General features: G+C 40.7%; 4 protein-coding genes across 4 annotated transcripts; all 4 read left to right on the forward strand.

Annotated features, from left to right (window-relative positions):
• Positions 1–1,544: 1,544 nt before the first annotated feature.
• On the forward strand, positions 1,545–3,156 carry LOC103973391 (BAHD acyltransferase DCR). The gene has a single exon (XM_009387945.3). The coding sequence runs from the start codon at positions 1,595–1,597 to the stop codon at positions 2,933–2,935; it is 1,341 nt and encodes a 446-aa protein (XP_009386220.2). The 5' UTR covers positions 1,545–1,594; the 3' UTR covers positions 2,936–3,156.
• A 1,341-nt stretch (positions 3,157–4,497) lies between these two features.
• LOC135607420 (silicon efflux transporter LSI2-like) lies at positions 4,498–7,184 on the forward strand. The gene is made up of 3 exons (XM_065099224.1): positions 4,498–5,926; positions 6,014–6,203; positions 6,834–7,184. Exons 1-3 carry the CDS (start codon positions 4,793–4,795, stop codon positions 7,100–7,102), a joined length of 1,593 nt encoding a protein of 530 aa, XP_064955296.1. The 5' UTR covers positions 4,498–4,792; the 3' UTR covers positions 7,103–7,184.
• A 738-nt stretch (positions 7,185–7,922) lies between these two features.
• Positions 7,923–16,646, forward strand: LOC135607421 (protein BTR1-like). Its single transcript, XM_065099225.1, has 8 exons — positions 7,923–8,227; positions 10,012–10,250; positions 10,324–10,424; positions 10,762–10,952; positions 14,211–14,317; positions 15,511–15,654; positions 16,085–16,146; positions 16,238–16,646. The coding sequence occupies exons 1-8, from the start codon at positions 8,146–8,148 to the stop codon at positions 16,323–16,325; spliced, it is 1,014 nt and encodes a 337-aa protein (XP_064955297.1). The 5' UTR covers positions 7,923–8,145; the 3' UTR covers positions 16,326–16,646.
• Positions 16,647–18,399: 1,753 nt separating this feature from the next.
• LOC135607422 (NAC domain-containing protein 53-like) lies at positions 18,400–23,185 on the forward strand. Its single transcript, XM_065099226.1, has 5 exons — positions 18,400–19,231; positions 19,322–19,504; positions 21,340–22,089; positions 22,199–22,298; positions 22,606–23,185. The coding sequence occupies exons 1-5, from the start codon at positions 18,785–18,787 to the stop codon at positions 23,019–23,021; spliced, it is 1,896 nt and encodes a 631-aa protein (XP_064955298.1). The 5' UTR covers positions 18,400–18,784; the 3' UTR covers positions 23,022–23,185.
• Positions 23,186–26,607: the final 3,422 nt, after the last annotated feature.

The following is a 26,607-nucleotide window of genomic DNA, read 5'->3' on the forward strand; positions in this document are numbered from 1 at the left end:
AATCTCTGAGAGAGAGGTGGGTGTCGATGAGGCCTCGAGAATGACCTCAAGAGCATGAACCGATGGCACCGCAACCTCAAGCTATAAAATCGAGTCACGAGAGGTAGCCACACGAATCACAAGTCAAGCAAGTAATCCAAGTGCCAAGAGGTCGCTAGTAATTCAATTGTGGAGAGGCTGGCTCATCAATTGGCCTTCGGGACCGCAGGAGGAGCCCTTGCAGTTCCATCTGAGGTATATATATTTTAACTTGGCCCCTCTCCATAAATTAAAGGGTATCTTCTCTCACTAGTGTAAGTCCATTAACTAAATGGGGTGACTCAGAATGCTTCAGTCTAAAGTAAATGACATGTGATAATCTGAGAACTCCACAAAAAAAAAGAAAAAAAAAAGAAGAATCATCCACCTATATAAGTGAGAAAAGACTGATACTTTGAGCAGTTACACACCGAGAAGATTTATGAATTGCTATGTACGGTTACATTCTCCTCGCTCTCGTAGCTGCAGATGTTGGCGCATAAGCGGTATCTTTGAAACCTGGGACACCGCCATCTCGCTATCGTGTTGGGCAGATACCGAGTGACATGCCTTATCGACTTCATTCCTGTGGGGAGAGGGGGAGGGGGGTGGGTTTCTCCCCATCCTCGATGAGCACGTAATACTTTATGATGGTCTTGATGATGATACGATAAATGATTCTGGTACTCTCCACGTGCACCAATTGAAGGCAGAACTAAAACATACCCGGTAATTTGAATCCCCTCCCACCCTCCTCTTTTCGTGGAAGAACGAGTGGTATAGCGACTGATGCAAATAAGATGTCACCGTCCGATGGTTAGGCGTCACGACACTTTCATGGGCAATGACAGCGGTTCACGTAATCTCAGAGCATCAACAAGATTTTACCGCTCATTTATGATGTTCCATTTAATGTCGAGACCGATTTTATGCAGAATAAGCAGCTCGCCGTGCAGTTCGTGTTCACAGCTATATATGATTTATGGTCTGTATCAGCGGTGCTACCACATACTCCCCATGTCGTCCGGAATTGAAGGAGCCACTGCCCCGTCCCTGCACTCGTGATGATGCATGCCGCTTCTGCTTTTGCAACCTAAGTTGTTGCTTCGATTCAATTATCAGTTAGTTAAAGAGAAAATTATATCTTCAAGAAATCAACGTCGAGACGAGACGAGAGTGAGCAGAGGTAACCGCTGAGACTTGAGAGTTTATGTTAATTTGGTGGGAGACAAAAGTTTCTATAGCAAAAACAACTACGATCGTCGTACGTAATACGCGTGTGATCCCATTCTAAACGCTGTCCTTGTGATCTAAACTACAAATGTGAAGCGATTAAATGCCACCTCGGTTTTAGGTGAAGAGCCATCGCCAAGTTGTTCATCCCAGTGGCGGTGCAATAGGAAACAGTTGAGGCCGGACTGCAGCATCGGCATTAAACACCCCCGTAGCTACCACCTCTGAGAGCCTCTTCAATGCCCGCTGCCCTCATAAATTCCCCTCCCCCTTATTTATCTCCCTCCTCCTCCACCACCCCGATCCATCCCTTCCCATCATCCTTCACCCTCACGCCTCCACCATGACCGTCGAGAATGGGCACGCGGAGACGAAGGCGGCCGCCGTGAAGGTCACCAACGAGGCCATGGTCCTCCCTAGGAAAGCGCCGGGGAAGCCGACGTGCCCCTTGATCACCTTCGACCTTCCCTACATGACCTTCTACTACAACCAGAAGCTGTTGCTGTACAAGTGCGACGAGGAGTTCGGGGACGCAGCTGAGAGGCTGAAGCATGGCTTGGCGGCGGCTCTGGAGTTCTTTTACCCCTTGGCGGGGAGGTTGAAGCAGGACGAGGAGAAGGTGGTGTACGTGGAGTGTGAGGGCGAGGGGCTGGTCGGCGCCGAGGTCATCGAAGCCGCGGCGGAGGGGGTGTCGGCGGTGGAGCTGGCGGAAGGGGAGAATCCGGCGCTGCTGCAGGAGCTCGTGCCGTACACCGGCGTCATGAACCTCGAGGGACTCCACCGCCCGCTCCTGGCCGTGCAGTTCACCAAGTTGAAGGACGGCCTCGCCATCGGCGCCGCGTTCAACCACGCCATCCTTGACGGCCACTCCACCTGGCACTTCATGTCCTCGTGGGCCGACCTCACCCGCGGCTCCCCCGCCATCTCCCTCCTCCCCACCCACGACCGCATCGTCGCCCGCTCCGTCCGCGTGCCCCTCTCCCTTCCGGCCTCCGCCCTCGACCACGAGCTCGCCGACCCCAACGGCCCCGCCAAGCCCCTCGTCGCCCGCGTCTTCTCCTTCTCGGAGTCCACCGTCGACCTCATCAAGTCCTGCGCCAACGCCGGCCTTCCTCCGGGCTCCAAGCCTCTCTCCACTTTCCAGTCCCTCGGCGCCCACATGTGGCGCGCGGTGTGCCGCGCGCGCGCGCTCAAGCCCGAGGACATCACCGTCTTCGTCATCTTCGCCGACTGCCGCTCCCGCGTCGACCCTCCCATGCCCGATGCCTTCTTCGGCAACCTCATCCAGGCCATATTCACCGGTACCGCCGCGGGGCTGCTGCTGGCGAGCCTACCCGAGTTCGGAGCCGGGATGCTTCAGCAGGTGATCGGGGCCCACAACGCGGACGCGATCGAGAAGCGGCTGGAGGAGTACGAGGCGGCGCCGAAGCTGTTTTACTACAGCGACGCCGGGATGAACTGCGTAGCCGTGGGTAGCTCACCGAGGTTCAAGGTGTACGACGTCGACTTCGGGTTCGGGAAGCCGGAGCGGGTGAGGAGCGGCTCCAACAACAAGTTCGACGGAATGGTGTACTTGTACCCGGGAAGAGAGGGAGGGAAGAGCATCGATGTGGAGCTGACGCTGCAAGCGGAGGCAATGGAGAGGCTGGAGAAGGATGAAGAATTCTTCGTGGCGAAGGCTTGACCAGAAGCTTATATAAGCTTTGGACGAGGCTTGTGTTCCAACGTAGCGTAATGGTCGCTCGGTTTGGTCGTCTGTGGAGTCGGATATGTTTGGTAGCGTAATGGTCGCCTGTGGCTGATCGATGTTTCGGGTGGCAACTCTTGTCGATCCCCCATAATAAGCTTTGTTAATTGTGTTACCGTGTGAGCAGTTGGCTACTTATGAGACGAGAAACTTGTTGAGCTCCTTGGCTGTCTTAATAGAAACAGCTTTTAGTTTCTTTTCTATCGTTAGGTTTCTGTTTTCTTCATCGATCAAGAAAAGTATGTGCTGCACCGTATCAAACGGATCATTCATTTCCATTTACTAAATATCCTTCATTTTTCAACCATATATAACCCCTTAACCACCGAGAACACACTTACCGTGTTAATAGTTCAAAATCACATTCGATAAATTTTGTTATGTTAGATAATATTATTGATTAAAATTTGGACTATTTCTTAGAATTTTATCTCATCCAAACCATTCGTCATTTATTAAAGAAAAATATATAAGGTTGGACTTTCATTCAAAAGTCAAAACAGGCTCGGGCCTGAGCCTGGGCCTGGCCCTGGGCCTTAAATGAAATTGCGGTCCTTTAAGGGAGACTGCCTTTGTCGATCTGCGAATAGTGTACCTAAAAATTTCACATGATTATAGATCGGAGCATCTCAAGTACACAATTGTTCATAAAAGAGCCCAATATCTTGTCTTGTGAATAAAATCCGACGATTATTAATCACAAAAATCGAAGGTTGAGGCTGGCGCCAATTTTCATTCATGAAATATTTTATTTTAACGTGCTGACACCGTTTTACCTCTTTGGAGTGAGGTATCAAAATGTGGCTATGAGGATAGACGATGATTCGTCGTCTCCTTTACTCCTCAAATAAATTTCATGTCTTATAAGACTTCGATTCTCTTATTTATCAATCGAAGAATATATTTTTAATAAATATTTTATTAAAAAAATTTGATCCTATGGTCCCAATTATTTTTCTCGTTCGATGATCGTCTAAAACTAAATTTCGTATGGTGTTTGGACGTTCTATTAGTTAGGCGAATTTTGTACGGTGATTGGACGTTCGATTAGTTAGCCGATTTCGACCGATTTATCACGTTCTGATATTATTAATCTATTTGGTCGGCCATACACAAGTCTTTTCCACTATTGTCGTTTTGTGCTAAGAGTACATGTAAATGGCAGATTATGATTGCCCGTTGATCCACCGCATGCAAGCTGATAAAACGTGGCTCGGTCAACGCCCCTGCAATTATGAGCCAAGTATACTTAAGCACGAAGTCAGAACACGAGGACGACTCGAAAGCCCCAGACAACGACGGGCGAAGACGGTGATGCGAGCTTGTGCACCCGTTTCAATGCAGACCCTCCGAGACAAGAGTTTGATGCAAGCTTGCGCACCCATCTCGATCTCAGATGGAGATCGCGGAAACAAGTTGGACACCTCAAGCTGGTGAATCAATCTCGTCCGCCACCGTCAATGTTTGTTGCTCACAAGGAACCCGTGTCGTCCACAAAGTGTGATCCCCGGAGCAAGACTAGGACGCTATGGACAAAGCCTAACCATGAGGGAAGGACGTGGAACTTGGACACCCTAGAGGAACTGCGACTAAACTATCCGACAGATGTCGATGCCCGCAGCCTCCACGGCCAGGTGTCTGCCCCTCCGTCATCGTCGTCCCCGCCCACAGATTCTCCGTTCCTTCCGACGGACTTGGAGTGCCATCGTGTCGTTGTGATGTGCGTTGCCGAACCTCGTTGTTGAGCAGTGGTGAGATCTCCTGTACCTCTCGTGTTGGATCCGATCCCCAGATATGGTGCTGGCACCGACCTCGACGGTCGTGCTTGGCTCGGTCGCCTTTGGCATCTTCTGGGTGTTGGCCGTCTTCCCTGCGGTTCCCTTCCTACCCATCGGGAGGACCGCTGGCTCGCTCCTCTCTGCAATGCTCATGGTCATCTTCGGAGTCATATCCCCGGACGAAGCCTACGCCGCCATCGACCTGCCCATCCTCGGCCTCCTCTTCGGCACCATGGTCGTCAGTGCCTACCTGGAAGGAGCCGGCTTGTTCGTGCACCTGGGCACGATGCTGGCATGGAAGAGCAAAGGCCGGAAGGACTTGCTGTGCCGCATCTGCCTCGTCTCGGCCATCTCCAGCGCGCTCTTCACCAACGACACCTGCTGCGTCGTTCTCACCGGGTTCGTGCTCAAGATCGCTCGGCAGAACAACCTGCCGCCGCAGCCCTTCCTCCTCGCGCTCGCTTCGAGCTCAAACATCGGCTCGGCCGCCACCCCGATCGGCAACCCTCAGAACCTGGTCATAGCTGCCCAGAGCAAGATCTCCTTCGGGAAATTCTTACTGGGACTCCTTCCGGCCATGCTCGTCGGCGTTCTTGTCAACGCCGGCATTCTTCTAGCCTATTACTGGAAGCAGTTGTCCGTCGCTAAGGACGTGGAGGCAAATGCGGATGCCGAGGACGTGATCGCGGGGGAGGAGGTCACGTCTCACCGCTTCTCGCCTGCGACGATGTCGCACGTCACTTCCTTTAATTCCGAAGAATGGAACGCGGTCGATCCTAACCTCCGAAGCCCGTCGATGAACGGCGGCATCGGCCACACGGAGACCTTGAGGAACAGAACAGGTTCAACTGTAGACGAGGTGCGAGCTGAGTCGACGGCGGTATCGAACGCTTCTTCTTCTTTAGAAGTGGAGGCAGGTGACCGTCTCGGAGTTCCTCCGGCGGAGGAGGAGGACGGTCCAGCAGTAAAGAACTCGGTAAAGGGGAAGGCGAGGTGGAAGATGCAGATATGGAAAGCATGCGTCTATCTCGTCACTGTTGGGATGCTCGTTGCTCTTCTCATGGGACTAAACATGTCATGGTCTGCACTCACTGCGGCTCTTGCTCTTATCATCCTCGACTTCAAGGATGCCCAACCTTGTCTCGAAAAGGTAGTCATATCTTACTCTTCCTTACAACATCCGAAAGAAATGCCACAAACATCACACTGTTTTTATACGTCGAATCATCTTGACCAGGTTTCCTATTCACTGTTGATATTCTTCTGTGGGATGTTCATCACCGTGGAGGGCTTCAACAAAACTGGAATACCGAGTGCCTTGTGGGATCTCATGGAACCTCATTCTCGGATCGATAGAGCCAGTGGTGTTGCAGTGCTTTCTGTTGTTATTCTTCTTCTCTCCAACGTTGCCTCCAACGTTCCAACTGGTTCGTCTTTCCTTTTGTGCTCTTTCTGCAAACTGATTAAAACACTGGCTAAATGCATCACACGTTTCCGATCGGGTATGACTTGAGAATCATATATTCCCTTTCTTATCGTGCAATCAAATCCAAAACCTATTGATATTGAAGATTTAAGACCGAGCCAGTTCAAGGTAAGAAGTTACAGATGCATCTATCCTGTGATGATGATGCTTTTAGCATAATTAGTAAAGCGTGGCATATCCAGCATGAACAGGGCATCCCGAAAACCGAAAGAATCCAACATTTGTGAATATGGGGATCCTTTTATACGAAACACTTGGTCGATTTGGGTGTTCTTTACATCGTAAGAAGAGGTGCATAAGGACCATGTTGTAGTGGCTTAATATGCGCACTCTGATGATTTCTTGAACACGCACATACTGTATGTATCTCCGAAAACTGGTGTCTGGATCGGCGACCGGGAAACAGGGGAAGTCTTTTAACGCGCATCATCAACCCAAGATGATAGATGGCGGCATATTAAGTCTTATAAAAGAGCGATTTTTACTCGAATTGCTTGTTTATATCCCCTTTACAATCGACGTCACAGTTATCTTCGGCATAGATTTGACATGCTCGGGTGGTTTGTTTCAGTTCTTCTGCTTGGAGCTCGGGTGGCAGCTTCGGCGGCGAGGATTTCTGCAGCACAAGAAACGAAGGCATGGCTGATACTGGCGTGGGTGAGCACGGTGGCCGGAAACCTGTCGCTCTTGGGATCTGCTGCCAACTTGATAGTCTGCGAGCAGGCGCAGCGAGTTCAGTCTGTTGGCTACAGTCTCTCCTTCGTTGCTCACTTACGCTTTGGGTTTTTGGCGACACTCGTCGTCACAGCTGTTGGCTTGCTGCTCATTAGAAATTATTGAGGCAAATCTCCTATTTCAAATGTATATGAAGACATTCAGCAACTTGCGGTGACTATTTATATATTGTAGTCGAGGATACCAATGGCGTGTGTTGTTTTCATGAAGCCATAATGCTTTTAGGTCGTTTACCTTGTCGACAATGGTCGGTAACGATTATTTATAAGATCAGAATTTTACCTTCCGGGATGGACTTGACTTGATCCCGATTTCTGAATGGATGGATGGTTTCGATTCCGATTCATAAATTTTGGAAACCGAAATCGAATGGTATAAAAGGTAGGTAGGGTATGGAACCATCAAAAATTTTTTTTTAAAAAATAAAAATAAAAATAATTAAAATAACAAAATATATTTTAATTACAAAACTGTCGGTTGATTTCGATTCAGGAAATCGGTTCTGATTCTAAAAAGTTCAAAATTATAATTAAACTAGATTTTGATTTGGTTTAGAATAATTAACGAACCACCACGGAACTGGCTTGCTTGGTTCCAGATCTCGATCGATTCTGTTGGAACGGATCAGGGTTATTTATCTTTATCTGAATTCAAAATTAAGTAATAGGGACTGTCCTAAGATGGAATCGTGCCTATGTGTTCAATACGCAACATCTACCTTTGTAAGTGGTTGTAGCACTCCAAATTTATCCCACGATTTGGAATCCTACGGAATTTGAATTTGAATTTGATAGAAGATTACGGGAAAGCATGTGATTAGTCTTGGAGAGATGTGTCAAGGAAACGGATTCGGATTCGGATCTTGTGCGGTTTTAATCCGTTAATGCCCCTGACTGCTATAAATGGGTTGAGGGCCGAAATTAAAAAGAAATAAAAAGGAAAAAGGAGTCGCTGCGGCGAAAGTGAGGCGGGCGAGGGCGAGGGCGAGATCGTGAAGCCGTCCCTTCTCAGTCGCGACCGGGTTGAGAGAGAGAGAGAGAGAGAGAGAGAGCGAGAGAGAGGAAAAGAAAAGCCAGGTTCCTTCCTCCTCTCCTTCCCCTTCCCATCTCCCACTCCCCTCTCCTCCCCGCCGTCCTCAATCTTTCGCCATGGAGTCCCCCGAGCTGCACGGTGATTCCTTTCCAGACAACGCCCCCCGCCGATCCGAGAACCTCAGATCCCCAAATCTAGGTAACATTTGATCACCTCTTTTTTTCTTTGATTTTCGAATTGCTTCTTTTGATCTCATAGAACAATAGCGAGGACCGTCTGATGGTTGTGTATAGGTCTATATGAATGTGGATTTAGAGGTCATTGGAAGCTTTTGTGGTGTAATTGAGCTATGGATCGTTGCACTTGGAACCTGATGAGGAAAAGCAAGTGATTCGTGTTTGTTGCTGTTTACGTCCTTTGGATAGTGGTGCTTGATTTAACTCTGTCGAAAGAATCCTTGTTGTTTTATCTTTATTTTTTTGTAATCCTTTAGGGGACCCTAACAGAACTCTGAAATTTCTGCTTTAATCCGTTTGTGAAATCTGTCGTGACAAGGTTCTGAGTTGAACGATGCGCAAGATCGAAGAGTGAGGATTGGAAAAGAAAGAAATTAGGGTTTCATTTTTGGTGACTTGATTTTAGCAGCAAAACAATGCAGAGTGGATTAACATACTAGCTTGTTTGAGTAACATTCTTTTTGTGACTTAGCTGGGAGTCATATAATTACTCAACAATACCAACAGTAGTCCAGAGATTAATTTGCTCATTTTCCTTGATTGTTTGAGTGGCTTACTTAACAACCATTTGTCTATTCAGAACAACTGGGATAAAGTTATTGGCCTAGGCATAAATCATTTTGTTACTCCTTATTAGCTGATTCTCATGTAAGGGTTAATCATGCCTTATCTTTCATTTTGTGGGATTATTGAAGGACAGATAAGATGCATGCATCTTATTTTTGTGCTTCTTCTCCCAAATCGCTCCATGCCAAAGAGTTAGTTGTTCGTCTACTTGGTACTGTTAATTTAGTACTACCTTTTATCGACATGACGATAACTGATGCCACCAAAGAGGATGTATCAAATATTACATGTGCTTGTCATGCTGTCCTTGCAAAGAAGACACCAAATGGATTGCACGATATCAGTATGAATTTTGCCCAGTAGCATAGAGGTTTACATAGGGCCCATGGCACTACATAACCCATGCCGATCCATGCTACTTAGCAGTGTATTGTTTCAGCATGAACGTCATGATGGCATATCATAAAACTGAAAGTCTCTTTTTGTGATATTAGAGTGTTCAACTAATGTTTTTTTTAGAGAAATTAATAAACCTTTTAGATTAAAAAATTTCTTTAAAGAAATTAGTAAACCTTTTAGATTACAAATTTCAAGTGAAGTAAGTTAAGTATGATCTCCATATTTTTCTTGTGCTTCAGCCTTCAGGTAAAAAGGGTGAATGTAGCTATGTGAGTCTAGACTCAGTCAATAAAAATAGAACAACTGGGTCTAGGTAATAAATATTCACCATTTTTATGCTTTCATATTAGAATGATGTAAAATGTATGGATGTTCATGTTCACAGCTATTTATGTGCAAAATTCATGACAGAAACTTTGCCACATTTTGCATGGCATCTAAGACAATTAAATATCATCTGTTTATTATTTAAATATCTTCAGTTGATTATATCTTACTATTCCAAACATGACTTGACTGACCATATGAAATATGCAAATTATCTGCTCTATAGAATATATCACATGTTATTAGAGTCTGAGAAAATAGTCTGCATGCCCTTCTTAAGCCTTTTTGTATTGCTGTGATTTTTTGTATGAATTTGTTTCAAGCTTTGACTATGCTGCATAAATGTTGGCATTTTTCTGCCCTTTGCAATTGTAGTACATGGAAATTTTCTCTTTTAATTTTTTTTTTCAGATCCATTAACCTGATCTAGTGAGTACTTAAAATTCGTCTCAGATGAAATCGAGAAACAGACACACATAAGGTTTCTTATATCAAACTCGGCTGCTGGTTGTATCATTGGGAAGGGTGGATCAACAATTTCTGAATTCCAGTCACAATCTGGAGCGCGTATTCAGCTATCACGTAATCATGAAGTCTTTCCAGGAACATCGGATAGAATAGTATTGATTTCTGGGACTTTTCATGATGTTATGAAGGCAATGGATCTGATCCTGGAAAAGTTGTTAAATGAGGTGTGAATTTTATGTTATTTATAATTTATTTTAAAAACTGAACTCTGGCTTAAGTTTTTTTTTCATCATACAGGTGGAAGAAAGTAATGATGTCGAAGGTAGACCAAAAGTCAGGCTTATTATTCCTAATAGCTCATGCGGTGCCATAATTGGAAAAGGAGGATCAACTATAAAGTATAGTTTCATTCAAGCATATTTTGTGATAATTAAGTGAAATTGTACATTGTGAAACTTGAAGTAGATTAAAAATAAGTCTTATTTTTTATAGCAGTGTTTGCAGCTTTATTTTGTCGTCACCATGATATTTTCTATGACTTTTGGATTGAGAAAGCCAGGAGTGATAAAGCTATTCCACAGGAATAGGACTGGCTTCTTTGTCTTTTCATTTTTTCAGGCAGATTGATCTGAATTGTATTATGTATCATTTCATTAGTTATGCTCATCCCCCACTTTTTGTGCTGCTCTGATTTTCTGATTAAAAATAGTTGAGGCATGCCACTAAATTTTGCAGGTCTTTTATAGAAGACTCACGGGCTGGAATTAAAATATCACCTCAGGATACTAATGCTGGCCTAAATGATAGGCTGGTTACCTTGACAGGATCTTTTGAAGAACAAATGCGTGCTATCTATCTTATATTGGCAAAATTAATAGAAGATGCTCATTATCCACAAACATTAAACTCAGCTTTTACATATTCAGGTGTGTCTCCAATGAATAGCTTTTCCTCTTCGTATATTTTTCTGTCTCCACTTCTCACTTTGCACATTCTAGGAGATCCTTTGTTGACTAAATGTTGATGCTAATGTTTAAATTCTTTGATTCTACTGATCTAACATCTGTGAGAAATCTCCTGTTTCTTGTTTTCTTTCTCGTGCCGTAGCATGTCTTCAAGTCTCTGAGGATTATGGTGTATCAGTCAGTTTCTGTTGGGAACAGGTTGTGATTTTCTGTAATGATCGTGTAGTTATTGGACGGTTGGTTGTAGTAAAAGCAGTGATGTAGAAGATAATGAAGGATGGGGCCTTGAGTTTTAAATCCTGTAGTTTCCACCACAGGTTATTGCTTTTCTCATTAAGGTTGTCGTGTTTTACACAAAATGTACTATCTCACTGTCAATTGGGTTCAAAAGATGTAGATTGCGGTGCATTTCTCTTTTGGGGAAATATAGAACAGTGATTTAAAAAGCGCTAGGCGCCAAGGTCCAAAAACGCCCGAGGCGCCAGGCGCTCGCCCAGGCGCTCGCTCGAACGAAGTGAGGCGCTAAAATATAAAAATATATAATATAATTAATAAATATAATTATTTAAAATTTTAAATTAAAATATGCTATTAAATTAAGAAAATCTGTTAACAGTATTGAAAATTAATAATTTCAAATAAACCTAACAATATTAACAGTATACAGTATACTGTTAACAAAAGGAGAAGAAGGAAGTGTAAATGGGTGCTGAGCCTGCTAACTGAGAAAAGAGCAAGCGGTAGCGGCAGCGGCGAGCGACGACAGTGGCAGCGACAGTGGCGAGTAGCGGGAGGCGCGAGCGGCGACAGCGACAACGTTTGCGAGCAGCGACAGCGGGAGCAGGAGCGGGAGCGGGAGCAAGAGCGGCGACAGCCGCAGCGTTTGCGAGCAGCGGGAACGTGAACAAGAGCGGTGAGCAGCGGGAGGCGCGAACGGCGATAGAGGCAGCGACAGCGGCAGCGGGAGGCACGAGCGGCGACAGAGGCATCGTTTGCGAGCAGCGACAACGGCGAGCAGCGAGATCGGGATCGGGAGCGGCAGCGGCAGTGGCGAGGGTTAGGGTTGGGTTCTCACTTATATCGATTTTAGTTGGTTCGATTGAACCAACTAACCATCAGAGACCGAACCAGACCTAAAATCCTGGTTCGGTCGCCTTGGTTAACCTAGGCGCTTGCCCGAAGCGCCCAGCGCTTGGGCTCGGGCGAGCGCCCAGGCGGCGCCTGTTTGAAGCGCGTCGCCTGGGAGATTAGCGAGGCGCTCGGGCCTCGCCTCGCCTCGCCCGAGCGCCTAGGCAAGCGCCCGAGTGCCTTTTTAAATCACTGATCTAGAAGTTAATGATCCAGGTGAAAAATAAACCAAAGAGGGCAGTCCATATTTGCCATTCTCATGCCTCTTAGCAGGGCTATATCCTTCATTTTTTTTTGTTCTGCTTCATCCTTATTTGTAGATTAGCTAGGTTGTCCTTGTTTCATTGTATTTGATGATCTCCTATGTTGCTTGCTAGCTTGAAATTAGAGAATTAAGTGTTGTCCACTGCTATGCTGAGAATAGTTGATCAATCATGAATGTTCCTTATTCTGAAGGATATTATATCAGTTTCCATCAAAATATGGCCTGGTAAATCTGATTTCAACTTTAATTTGCAGCAGATCTTCTGCACAGAATTTTGGGAATTAGGGAAGCCTACGAAGAAAGAGGAAAATAAAGCATATGTGAGGGTGAGCATATATGAGGAAAATAGAGTATAACGTATGGTTGCTCCTTTGCAACCCGAGTGACCAGGGGTTTAATCATGAAAAAAAAGGTATCTATTTCTAGAGGTAAGGTTGTGTGCTTTGACCTTTCCTAAATCCTGTATTGGTGGGAATCTTGTGCCCTAGGTTTGCACTTTACACTATAGAGAAGTAGACTAATAGAGTATATGTAAGTAGTTTTTTTTTAAGAAAATGACAATATAACTAAATTATCAGTCACTTCTCCTGTTGATAACAACAAATGGACCCACCATGGCATTCAATTTAGATAGAAAGTGGTTTTTCCTATTTCTATTCAGCTGATTCACCTCAATGAGTTATTTCAAAACAAAACTCAATAAAGTAGTTGTTTGCATGCCTAAGTTGATTGAATTGTTGTTATCATCTAAACCAGACAATTAAAACTATCCAACTAACTGCTTGTAATTAATTAATTGGCCCTTTTTGTTATAGAAACATGAGGTATTTCAAGAATTCCACACCCAATGGCAAAAAAGGAAAAACAAGGCCAACAGCTGATTTCATTTGTAAATTCCATAATATCTATTATGGGGAACCCAAAACTTTTTGGTTCTTGGAGAAGAATTTTTAAATCATTTTTCCCTGTTAAAATTTACTCTTCGACATTTGATTAATCTTATTTTCTTGTCAGTGGTTTTTGCTAAAAGAAATATTATTTATCATTCTCTTTTTATGAGGATATAGGAAGGAGGTATCAGCTTAGATGGTCGATACTCCTTTCAGTGTAATGGATAAAGTTTCAAATGTGTATGACAGTTGGCATTATAAGCAGTACTTTAAGATGTGAACATGAATGTGAAGGACTAGTGGGTCCAAGTGTAAATGTTTGAGGGCCTGAAGAAGAAGCTTTCTCTGAAATACAAAGTCAAGTTAGGATACATGTTAAGATTGAGTATTGGTTTCTTGAACAGTGCAGTTGGATACAAAAACAATGATGCTTCTAATTTTGTTTCTTTTTCTTGTATGGTTTTGACTCGAGTACCTTTATCTTTCTTCAATTGCCTGAAGCATGTGATCTTGCCCCATTATCTTAAAATACTTTGGTATGCTAAACTTATCAGTGTGATGGAAATTACAAAATCAGAGGGTTCTCTGGTTGGAGAATAGAACACAAGTTGTGGCCAATTTAAGAGAGCTCACTGGTTTTGGATTATATGATTTAGTGCCTGAGGTCCTATGCTAAACCATATTTATTTATTCATTACTTCTGATGTTAGTGTTTTAATTCTATTTTACAATTCTTTGCTCTTTTATACTCTGTCTGATTTTATTACATGAAACCATGATAATCAGTACATGTTATAAGGTTCCTTCTTGCTCTTGGCCGCTCTTCTGTCTCTCTTCTCTCTTATTTTCTTTTTTATATTAAGCTGTCATTATTTAGGCGTGAACTTATTAGTATGAGCCACTTATCTTTTTTTCTTTTCTCATTTGGACTTTTAGGTGCTAATTATCCTGGTGTTCCTGTTGGCTATATGATTCCTTCTGTAGCATATGGCCCTGTGAGTTATGGACCCAATGGAGTTGGAGGAAAATATCCAATTAACAAGGTCAGAATAATATCCTAATATAATATTAGTTCCTCGTAAGACAATATTACATTTCATAGTTGTTCCTTCCCTTTGAAAGAGGACTACTGTACATGTTATGCTTGATAAGCCTTTATGTGAATGCTATGTGGACATGGATTCAGACTGTTTGGCATAACTTTCTATGACATTTGCATACCGACCCTATATTGGCACTAGCATGTTGGTGGCCGGGCTATTGTTTCACTTTCTTGCAAGGTTTCTGAGATGTTTCTTGCACCAATGACATGCCACAAGATACTCCCATATGATATGGCTGGTACTGATTCTGTTGTATAGCACAAATTTCTATGACATTTTCATACTGATCCTATAGTGGCACTGGCACTAGCATGTTTGAGGCAAGGCTCTTGTTTTACTTTTTGCAAGTTTTCTAAGATGTTTCCTTTTATAGGCATCTAGAATTTTTCAAAGATATGAAATATTTGTTTGAATAAATTTTATCTATGGTGGCCTAGGAGGTTTTTATCATGTTTGCAATGCATTATTTTTGGAGATGCTAAAATTGTTGCACATTGAGAAAGTAATCTGAAAACAACATATATGGCCACTAACAAATGATGAGCAAATGGTATGACCACTGTATCTTCTGCTTAATCAATGAAAAAAATTAACAGTTTAGTGTCCTTAGAACTAAAAACTTTGATAGTTCTTTTTGGTTTATTCATGGATGAATAGAATGATAAAATTTGTGAAAGCATATAATTAATTGTCAGCAACTAAATCAAGAAAAGGCATTCCCAGAGTTTCTGGATCATAGTGAAACACCTGGGTATTGTTTGACATTAGGAACTCAAATTTAACTTCTTGGAGCAAATCTAATGCTTTCTCATGTATACATTAAATTTAGCATATTCTGAAATTATTTTGAAGACTTTGGTTGTTTTGTATAAAGTACCTAGCATTGGATAAATGACAGTTGGTGTGGTCTGAAGTTTATGTTTTGATTTCTAAAGGTGATTACCAAGTAGTAATGCTTTGGTTGAAAACTAAAGAAAGAAATATGCTTGATTGTAGTTGTTGCCACTTTCTTCGGGTCCTGTCTTTATAATCATGTACCGTTACATTTATTACAAAATAAAAAAAAGTCCTATATGGTTGTTTGGTTATGATTGCACCTTGTCTAATGATGCTTCGAGTTAATGGTTTGGCAGGGTGTGGCATCACCTGTTATTCCATCACGGTCACCTGGTGGGCCTCATGAAGGCCAGAGTAATTCAGTGACAATTGGCATTGCAGATGAGCATATTGGGGCGGTCGTTGGTCGTGGGGGAAGGAACATAACAGAGATAAGTCAGGTTTGATTTTTTAGGTGCTCATTTCATAAAAAGCAGGTTATCTTCTGAATGGTGCTTGGTGTAAAGTGATTTACGTTCATTTATAGCTATGATTAAATATGCTTTTGGTGGTAAAGATATTCATTGGAAAGAAAAATTGTTGGTATTTCATCTTTTTTCCTTTTTGCGCCCAGTGGACTAAAATCTCTAATAAATTCTTCTGTCTGCATGGGAAAGGATTTACTGGGATAACTGATAAGATTATTTAGTTACTTATTTTTTGGTGAAAGTCCATGTATTTTCGTGGTGTTCCTGTTACTGTGACGTGGTATCTTTGAGTTTGTGTTAATGTTTGCCCAATTTGATATAAACTATATGATCACCAGGAGGGTCTGATGAATGCGGGAATTAGTTGCTGCAATTTCTTAACATGTAAAATTTCAATGTTCAGGTTAGTGGAGCTAGGATCAAGATATCGGATAGAGGTGATTTCGTTTCGGGCACATCAGATAGGTACAAAAGCTCTTTTTTGTTTTTTTTCCCTCAGTGCAATTTACCGCATGAATTTTAGTTTTCTGATTTGCTGTGCAATCAAAATGTACAGGAAAGTAACAATAACTGGATCACCAGAAGCAATTCGTGCTGCTGAGGCAATGATTATGCAAAAAGTTTCATCTAATTCTGAGAGATGATAAAAGCCTGTTGGTTGGTTAATTTTGCTGCAGAACCCATATGGTTTACTCAAGCTGCTTTGTGGGGAAACCCTTAATTAATCACGAGGCTGGATATTCTTTCATACCAGTAACAGGTACTCACACTGCAAGATCTGTATTTTGTGATACAAATTGGAAAGGATGGTGTCGTTTTCTATAGCTTGGATAAGTTATGACATTTTTTTTTAGGAATTGCCTTAGTGGAGACTAGTTTTGTTGGAATCTCTTCGGTATTTGGAGTCTTCAATCAACTAAATATTAAGACTTCTAAGGGAATTTTGCTTTTGTTGGTGTAGTCAACATATCTGTTAGTTGCCATTCGATTATGTGAAGACATGCGGTACTGCTGATTTATTGTGCACAAGTTGCTCCGCTGTTAGGTGGCAGGCCGTGAACAATGGTTCTTATTTTATGATTTTTCATGTTTTCTGATTTGTTTTTAACAGTTTTCTCGTGACTGATACTAATTTGCTATATGTTTGATGTGAGAGTAGCTTCAACTTATTTTGCTGTCATGTGATGGTTCTTACGCTGTTGCATCTTGTGTCTCACAGGTTATTTTTGTCGGCTCTTCAGAAACTTATTTATCACCTTGATTTTTTTTATGATTTTCTTTTGCTTTTGGGTTAATGTTTTGGTACTTTTGCTATACAAGATTGATGCTATTATGCTGTGGCATATGCTGCTCAATATTGATCTCTCCATCATAAGTATTGTATTATTAGCTGAATAAGATTTGGTTAGCTTTGATAGAAAGCATGAGGGCTAATTATAGATTATCCTACGTAGTTAGTTATTCTTTGTATCTCGATCTTTATATTTTAAAAAGTTATATTGATATTTTTATAGTTATAAAAATAAAATATCTAGGTTTTTTTATCTTAATATTGTCGGAAATATGTAAATGAAATGTAAAAAATATAATTTTAACGTTTTAGTTAGTGATTGCAAATGATGTAGATGGTGGTGGACAGGTTATAGAGGGTCATGGGTGGATGTGGTAGATGAGGAAAGTAATCACTATTATCATCATATACGTTTGTCGAGAGCTTGAAATCACTTGTTTATTAATCTTTCATAGCTTTCCTTTTTGGTCGATGGTAATTACGGTGAATAAAACTCCTTTTTTGATGAGCCTCCCTTCTCTTCTTTTTTTATGCCCCTGTCGAAATTGACACAGCAGTGGGGGGAGCAATAGGAACTCTAGCAACCCCAGGTTGAGTGATCCGCCAAATGGGTCAATGACGAGTGATCATTTCGTCGTTCGACAACTGTGTCGACGTTAATGTAAATTATTATTATTTCTTAGTTTTTATGTTTCCTTGATGAAATTGATGCTGTTGTATCATAACTATAGGGATGTCAATTTAATTTTTTAAGGTGTAGATAAGGATTCGAATGTTAAAGGTATTTCACTAAGGTGTAATAAGTTATTTCACTAGAGCTAATATGTAATTAACACAAAACTCGTGACAAAATAAATGTTTAAAGATCACATAAATTCGTAGTAATGAGTTGATATTGTTTTAAATAACGATATTGTTATTGAAAATTATTGAATATTATATAACAGGTTTGATATTGTATGTGATTATTTTTTGACATTATAGATATAATTATATATCAACGAACAGTATCATAATTTGTTTACATTATCTTTGTAGTACCTTTTCTTACCAAAAAAAAGAAAAAGAACCTGTGCCACACTACTCCTTGGTTATCCCTATGACCCAATCTAATTTGATTAAAACCTGTGCCACACTACTCCTTGGTTATCCCTTTGACCCGATCTAATTTGTACTTTGTTGCTGCTATTTTATCCATCGCAAGTGTTAGTATTTCGTTTGGGTCAGTGATGTTATCCAACATGCGTTAATAATAAATGCCACGCGTCATAAAGACAGTGGACCCACAAGTCCAAGCCCCCGTGTCAAGATTTGCGTCAATGGTCACTACTGTAATAATAATACACTACGAGCGAACACGGAAAATGCCATAAACTCACAAGAAAATGCAAATAGGGGAGGATGCAAGAAAAATGAGACTATAAACACAAGAAATCCCCAAGCCGCTCCCATTCTTTGCCTTCCTCCTCAATGACGACTCACTTCCTCCGTCCCATCCGACGATCTCCTGCCTCTCGTCTTCGTCATTACTAAATCTCCCCGTCTCTTCAAACCCTAATTCGTGCGATCATGTCCAAACCTTTCTTTAATCCCTCACCACCTCTTTCTTCATCTCTTCCCAGCGCTTCTTGAATCGCTTAACCCCTCCGATCCCGCCGTCCCGGCGGCCATGTCCAAACCCTACCTGAAGCGTTCACCACCTCTTATGGAGTTGTTTTCTTGATCTCTTCCAAGACCTTCTTAATGGCGTTCCTTTCTTGATCTCCTCGAAACCCTTCTAAAATCGCTTACCTTTTCGGAAACCTCCTTGCGATGATCGGTGCCTCGTCTTCCGCCGCCCTCGCGCCGGGCTTCCGCTTCCACCCCACCGATGAGGAGCTCGTCGGATACTACCTCCAGCGCAAGATCTGCGGCCGGCCCCTCCGCGTCGATGCCATCGCCGAGGTCGACCTCTACAAGTGCGAGCCGTGGGACCTCCCGGGCCGCTCTCGGATTCAGAGCCGCGACCTCGAATGGTACTTCTTTAGCGCCCTGGATCGCAAGTACTCCAACCGGTCGCGGACCAACCGCGCCACGGGCCACGGCTTCTGGAAGATGACCGGGAAGGACCGGCCCGTCCGCCACCGCGCTCGTGTCGTCGGCATGAAGAAGACCCTCGTCTTCCACGCCGGCCGTGCGCCACATGGTTCCAGGACGAACTGGGTGATGCACGAGTACCGGCTCGAAGATGAGGAACTTGCGCACTCCGGGGTTCTTCAGGTACGGCGAGATAGTTTTGTAGGAGATCTTTCTCGATGAAAATTGGTTCTAATATACGGTAAACCTAATTTGGGACTTTGCGTGGGGAAGGATGCTTATGTTGTGTGCAGGATCTTCCAGAAGAGTGGTTCAGGGCCGCAAAATGGTGCTCAGTATGGGGCACTTTTCGTTGAGGAAGAGTGGGAGGAGGAAGCTGATGGTTTGGTTGTTGTGCGTGATGGCAGTGATCACGTTAGGGAGCAGGAACATTTTCAGTTCACTGATATCCTACAGGTGAGGAATAGGTTGATGTTTGGTGGACCCCATATACATCTTTTAATTTGTAGATTGCATACTGCCTCTCTTTTTCTTCTTTATATCATAATATTGATGAAAGATCTGTTTGGAATTGATTAACCTACTGTTAAAAGAATAATAAATATTGTGTTGGTTTGTGATGATCACAGAAATGTGGATCTTACATTAATAATCTTATGATCATTTTCCATAATATCTTGACTTTTACATCTTATCTTTTACATTTTTCAAGATTAGACGTAAATATCTACTCAGACTTTTGTTTTTGTTCATGATATGTCAATTTAATTTTCAAATACTGTTTTCATATCGTGCAAACATTAGTTTCTAATATACCATAGCTGCTTTAAGTCTTATATCATTTTCTTACTTTTTTACTTTTCCATTTGTTTACGTCGCACCTCTAAGGCAATTCATCTTATTTGTGATTTGAGCAACTAGCTGTGGTACAATTTTGTTGTGAGATTCTAAGTTTCTATTATAATTCTTACTTAAATTTGTTCTTTGTCAAGGAGGTATATGCCAATATGATCATGAAAAATGTCTAGCTGATTTATAGTTTTGCTAGCTTGAGCTTGACCAGACTTTAAGTTTAGTTGGTTAGGAGCCTTTCGTTCCCTTGAAAGAAAAAATTGGTTTTGAAATTTGGTTCTTGGAACTAAAATTGAGTTCTACGGCTTCATGCAAGATTTTTCATGCATAAAATTAAGTTTCCAATCCGTAAGTTTAGCTGCAGGAGTGAGTTTTGAGTTGGTTTAGTTGGATACATTTGATCATTTATTTTATGTTCAATTTTGTAAGTGCTTGGTTAGGTACAGCAATCTGTGTTCAACAGTTGGAATATTTTTAGCTTTTAATTTTGTTATACTAGTTTAATTGGTATTACTTTAATTGGTTTGGTGCATTAACCTATGTTTAGTGGTTAAACTACTGATAGCTTTTAATTTTGTTATGCTAGTTTGACCAATATTACTTTTAGTTGGTTTGGTACATTAATTAATGTTTAATGGTTAAAATATTTTTAGGTTTACTTTTAATGGTTTAGCAAACCGAACTGGGTCATTAGAAGCATCCTTAAAGATCTTCCTAGACCTTCTGAGAACACTTTCAGAGGTACACCTACCCTCTCCATCCCACACCTTAAAAGGCAAAAGGAAAAAATGAAAAAGAAAAAACGGCTAAGAAAAAAATATTTCTCACATCTAATTAATTTTATACTTTTCACCAAGCAATCCATTGCCCATCCTTGAAATTTATTATCAGTGTCCAGATTTTTATAGTGTTTTTTTGACACTTTTTAGTAAAGTCTGAAGATAAAGAACTTTTTGATTATGAACATAAGCCTTGTGCAAAACCTGGCAGCTGTATTCTACTGTTCATGACTGATGTTGATGGCTTGTTGCTGTTGCCATATTTATTGTACTTATCTCTATTATCATGCTGGAAGATGGTCCTTGATATTTCAATCATCTTGTTGGATATGCATATACGGATGCTTCACTTTTGCTTTTCCTGCTTTGTTCAAATTATTTATATCTATTTGGTGAGCGTGACATTCACTTTACAATCTGTGATATCCCTTTGTAGTTACAATGTAATGTTGGGTTCTTTTAAACTTTCTATTGCTGCAGTTGTACTTACCATTTTGATCTATGGATATTTGTAATTTTTTCATATTTCTGTTTGATTTTTTTCAGAGGATGTCCACAACTATGTTTATACTCATACTGCTATTACTTTCATCACATTGCTTCAGTGTTGCCCTTACGTAATATCTTGGTGAAACTGTTCTATTGAACTCTTTTTTCTAGAACCAAGAACTGGGCAATCAACATGAGGATGCTCCCACTATTGTGGAGGCTCCTGATGGGCAGGATGGTGGTGACCATACAGACGATCCCACCATGTTGCTGGAGATGCTGGCAGACCCAACTTCTATTGAAAGCATGGTTGATTGTGTAAATGAACCCAAGCTGCAAATTAATCCAACTCATGTTAATGGTTTGGGTGAACAAGGTTCCATGGAGAATTGTGGTCATAGTTCATGTCATAATAATGGATATGTGGAGCTGAATGATATCTTGAATGCTTCAAATGTGGGATGTCATTGTACATTTGAAGACTCCACCGGTGATCTTTTAGGCACTTTTTGTGAGCAAAATACTGTGGAAGGGGTTGAGAATAGCAGTTTACAAGGAATGACCAACACCGAGACATTTTCTGATCCTGAAAACCATTACTCAAATCATCCAGAGTTGTTACATTTGTCTCCTGTACTGGATCACTTCTATCTGCAGTTCAGTGATCCTGGCCAACGGGCTGAAGACTACACAATGTTTTATGATGCATGTAGCAATGACTTACCAATCACTCCGGATGATTGTGTACTACCTAATGAACTTTTGCACTCACCGACAGCTGATCCTTCTGGTTTCAAGTTCGATGATTTGATGGGTTTCTCTGACACCACAGATTATTTATATGATGATACTACAGATTTTTCAGAGAAGGTGGAGTGTATTAATTCACCTATTTTGGGCCCATCCAACTTTGCTGAAGAGGTATACACAATGGGAAATGCTTTGTGCAATTAAAAATATTCTGGACAAGCAACTAAGATTATATTAGTCTACAATTGGGGTTCACTTATTCTATGTCAATGTATGACAGGTTAATCATGTTTATAATGCAACAACTAATAATGGTGGTGCATCATCCTCGGATGTACCTGTGGCAAAAAATCAGTTTGAGAACTTCACCGCTGCACCAGGTATGGAGTAACCCCATTCTCCCATCATAAACCCACAATATTCAGTGCACCTTGTTAAGTTTTTCAAAACTATTTACTTCCTGAAAGTTTCTTTTCTTGATTAAGTCGGCCTTGAAAAGGTTTGATTTCCTTGTAAAAGGTATTAGTTTTCAGGATTTTTTTAGAACTATATCTTACCTGAAATTCAGTTTACAAAGCAAGACAAGGTGGACTTGTTGGTGGTAGGTTGGTTGTTAAGGGAACCATTGTTGAAGCTTGCTATGGTATCGGTATAGACCTAAAGATGATTTTTCATATTTTGTCGCAGATGTCCAAAAGAATGAGGGTAGGGGTAAAACTATCACGGAACTACTTGTCACCATGCTGGGTTCAATTTCAGCACCCCCTGCATTCGCTGTGGAATTTTCTGAGGGCCCAGGAAAACATCTTGGACAAATTTGTGCCACAGAATCAACCAGCTCGATCCACATCATGGCCAGGATGATCCACATGCGCAGCTTGACTGTAACAGGCAGTTCAGACAACTGTTCACTGCAAAAGATCAGAAACATGGGCTTATTCCTTCCCTGCAATAAGGCTGATCGTGTAGTTGGGAAACCTACAGGATGTGGGCGAAAAGCATCAGTGTCTATGTTTTTCAGAAACGTTTTAAATCTTTTCCTTCTATCAGGATTCGTCCTAGCTGTGAGTTATAAAGTCGGGATGTGCATTTGCTTCAGGTAAGTTGGTTGCATCCACTGAATGGATACTGTTATTTCACTTTCTAACTTTTTATTTTTTGGTGCTAGCTAACATTTTGGACCTCGTAGAATTTGTATCATAAATGCCATTACTGCTGGCACAAGGGTGTTAATCAATGTCTCTGTACTAGCTACAGTTGGATTGCCTACCTGCGCTCCTAGTTAAGACTTTGTTTGGAGAAAATATGCGATTAGTCTAGGACTATAGGAACTGTCATCCGTCGTTTATCTGTGGCATTTTATAATTCGATATAAATTTTGATGGTAAATACTAACCCCCAATTGCAGGTTTGGATTAGGATGGAACAGGATCGATGCAGGCTAAAACACATGTGTGTGTTTTGCAGGGTAAATTGCAAAGACATTTTCTTACCAGCAAGCAACTTTGCAGTGCAGAAGTATTACGATGCATTTGCAGTGACACCTCTGAACGACTTTGGATTTAGGGCATGGCGATTAATATGCGTTTGGATGAATTTTTTGAAAACGCAGCCACACATACATTTTCCTAAGGAATCTATTAAGGATGGAAAGAAAAATAAACTAAGGAAATCTGGGCGCGCAACAAACACCGTTTCCATCATTTACAGGCGGACTAAACAAGGCCACGTGGGTCCTCCAGAATCTCAACAAAGCTAGAAAAATAAATTCAATACACAAGGCCAGTTTAAGGTATTTTGCTATCATGAACGAGAACATTACCTTCTTCGGCAACCATGGGGGGTCAACTCTTGGTAGTTGGGCTTGACATGTGTCTAGACTAACATAGCAAATAACTCTAGAAAGGCCACACCAGAAAAACAAAAAAAAAAGAAAAAAATCAAGAAAGAAAGACCCAAGTGGAAATTGAACTGACATGGTTATCATGCTAATTAGCATGATATGTAAAATACCTGCAAAATAATGTATTTGTTGAAAAATCTAGAATCCGAGTCAAATTACACAAACACCCACTATTCGAGAAGATCTGTCCAACTATCCATAAATTGTTCAGGATTAGTCAAGTTCCTGAGCCATGAACCGAATTCATAAAACAAAAAAAACTTAAAACCCGAAATCAAGAACGGGAGAAGGATACGATTGAGAAGTCATCCTACTCCTGAATCAAACCCGGAAAGAAGGCAAGAAAAGGTGAGCCATAGATTTGACTTTACCGGCTGAGACGACGATCCGATCCGATCAAATCAAAAAGAGACAAAAGAAGATTCGGGCCCTGAACCACGAGACGTGGGAGTGGAAGCAACTCCCAAGACCGGACATGCCGCCTTCTTTTTAAGGGAGAAAGAACCAACAAGAGCATGGGACTCATTCCGATCGTTCGATCTATCTAAACGTGTCGACGAAGGATTCGCCATAACAAATAATAAACATAAAAAAATAAAAAAATAATTATAACCATAATAGAACATAAACTCATAACTACCACAACCGTAACTCATAATTATTGATCATAACCATTAACCCATATCTATAACTATAATCATAACCAATAACCCATTACCACTAACGAATTAAATGGAAAAAAAAATCAGTAATAAAGTTCTTATTATAGCTTTCTCACTTCACATAAATATTTCACTGATAGGTTCCGAAGACAAATATAGATCAGAATAGTTTTGGTCGACTAAAAATCTAGACACCTTGAACAACAAGCAAATAGAACCATGGTACCTAAACCACAATTTGTTGATTGATGCAATGTAACCGACATATAGAACCTCATGTATCATATTCATGAAGTCAGTCAGATTCTTAGGGCCTGACTTAATCATCAGGATAAGCCAAATTCTAGTCTCGTGTGTACCGTAAATGCTCAAACCCAAACAGACACAACCCATGAGATTTTTGATCCGCTATTCCTAACTCAAAATGATCTACGTATGACATTAATCAAACATATCGTGGACTTTTAGCAAAAAAATCATGGTTGGAAAATCGTGAGGCATGACCCAAGTATAAGCATAGAATCTATAATATGCTATAAGTTATACAAAAAAAAATTTTATGTCAAGATTGAAATCAAATAATATTAAGATCAGATTCACGATGCATACGATGCCATCTGAAAAAGATCTCTATTGTTATTGATGGTTTAGAGAGGTCAAGAGAGAAACCGTATTCTCTCAATTGTATCTTATGACATATATCATTTAGTCTTTAGAGGTCCTGTCTATTTATAGACTAGAGCAAAAGGTTTAGGATAAGTTCTTAGGAGAGTTCTTCCCATCAAGGACATTCCCTAAGGAATCTTACTATAATATGAACTTCTTTTCTATTGGTTAATATCTATCATCATAATCCAATTAGTTCTATTATATATCTTATCCAACTATAAAGGGTCACATAATCTAATATTCTCTCACTTGACCATTAATTAATAAGGTATAAAAGATATTCAAAATCAAAATAAATAAAATAAAATTTGTTTGAAAATAATTTTACCTTATTGGATTCTGAAAAATTTTAAAAATATTTTATACATGGCCATAAATTTTAAAATAAGCTAATAAGTTAAATACATATAATAATACTATATTAAGTTCAACTATCAATACGAGTCATAGCGGTTGTATATCAACAATGTCAAACTTGTACTATAACGTTATTAGTTTTTCCTAATATAGTCCATAATAACCCTTGCAATTTGTCTGGTTAAGATAGTCATATTATTACATTCAATTATAACACGTATAAACATAAATGTAAATAAGATAGTAGAAACAAATAACTTTAATTAAGCAAAAAAAATCAATAATAACATCCACATAAATTCATCACCATATTTTTTTTGTGGTTTGATCACAAGCCCCGTTCTAAAAACACGTTCTTTAAATATTTTAAACTATAAAGCTTTAATAAATAGATCAATAATCATTATAGTGATGCTTAGGTTCATAATTGACACTTACTATTTCTAGACTCTTTTTTTAACCACCAAGTACTTTATTTTGATGTGCTTGGAACCATTATAGTACTTGCCATTCTTAGAGAAGAAAATTACTATGATATTATCACAAAATATCTTCAATAGTCTGACAAGTGAGTCAACCACACCTTGAGATGAAATTTTATAACCATAAAACTTGATTTGTAGCCTCAAAGCATGTCACAAATTTATCTTCCATTGTTGGTGATGTAATAAGTGATTGTTTTATATTTTCTTAAGAAATTGCCCCACCATGATCTTTTGTATGTAACCATATAATCTTTTGTCCCTTGCAGATCTCATTACTTTCTTTGCAGTTTCCAATGTTCAATTCTTGGGTTGCCTTGGTAGATCTACCTAGCATTGTAACTGTAAAACTAATATATGGTCTTATACAGGTTTGAGCATATAATATAGACTTCTAACTATGCACTCATAAAGAATATTCTTTATTTGATTATTTTATAAGTCATTTTTTGAGCATTGGTTTGGCTGAAAATTTTACCTATAGTAATAGGTGTATCATTAGCAGAGCAAAACTGCATATTAAATCTCTTCAAGATACGATTAATATATCCTTTCTGAGATAGTCCTAACAATTATTGAGATTTATCTCCGAATATCTTATTGCCAATAATATAGG

The sequence above is a fragment of the Musa acuminata genome, chromosome BXJ2-3 (genome assembly GCF_036884655.1).
Source record: "Musa acuminata AAA Group cultivar baxijiao chromosome BXJ2-3, Cavendish_Baxijiao_AAA, whole genome shotgun sequence".
NCBI classification, from domain to species: Eukaryota; Viridiplantae; Streptophyta; class Magnoliopsida; order Zingiberales; family Musaceae; genus Musa; species Musa acuminata.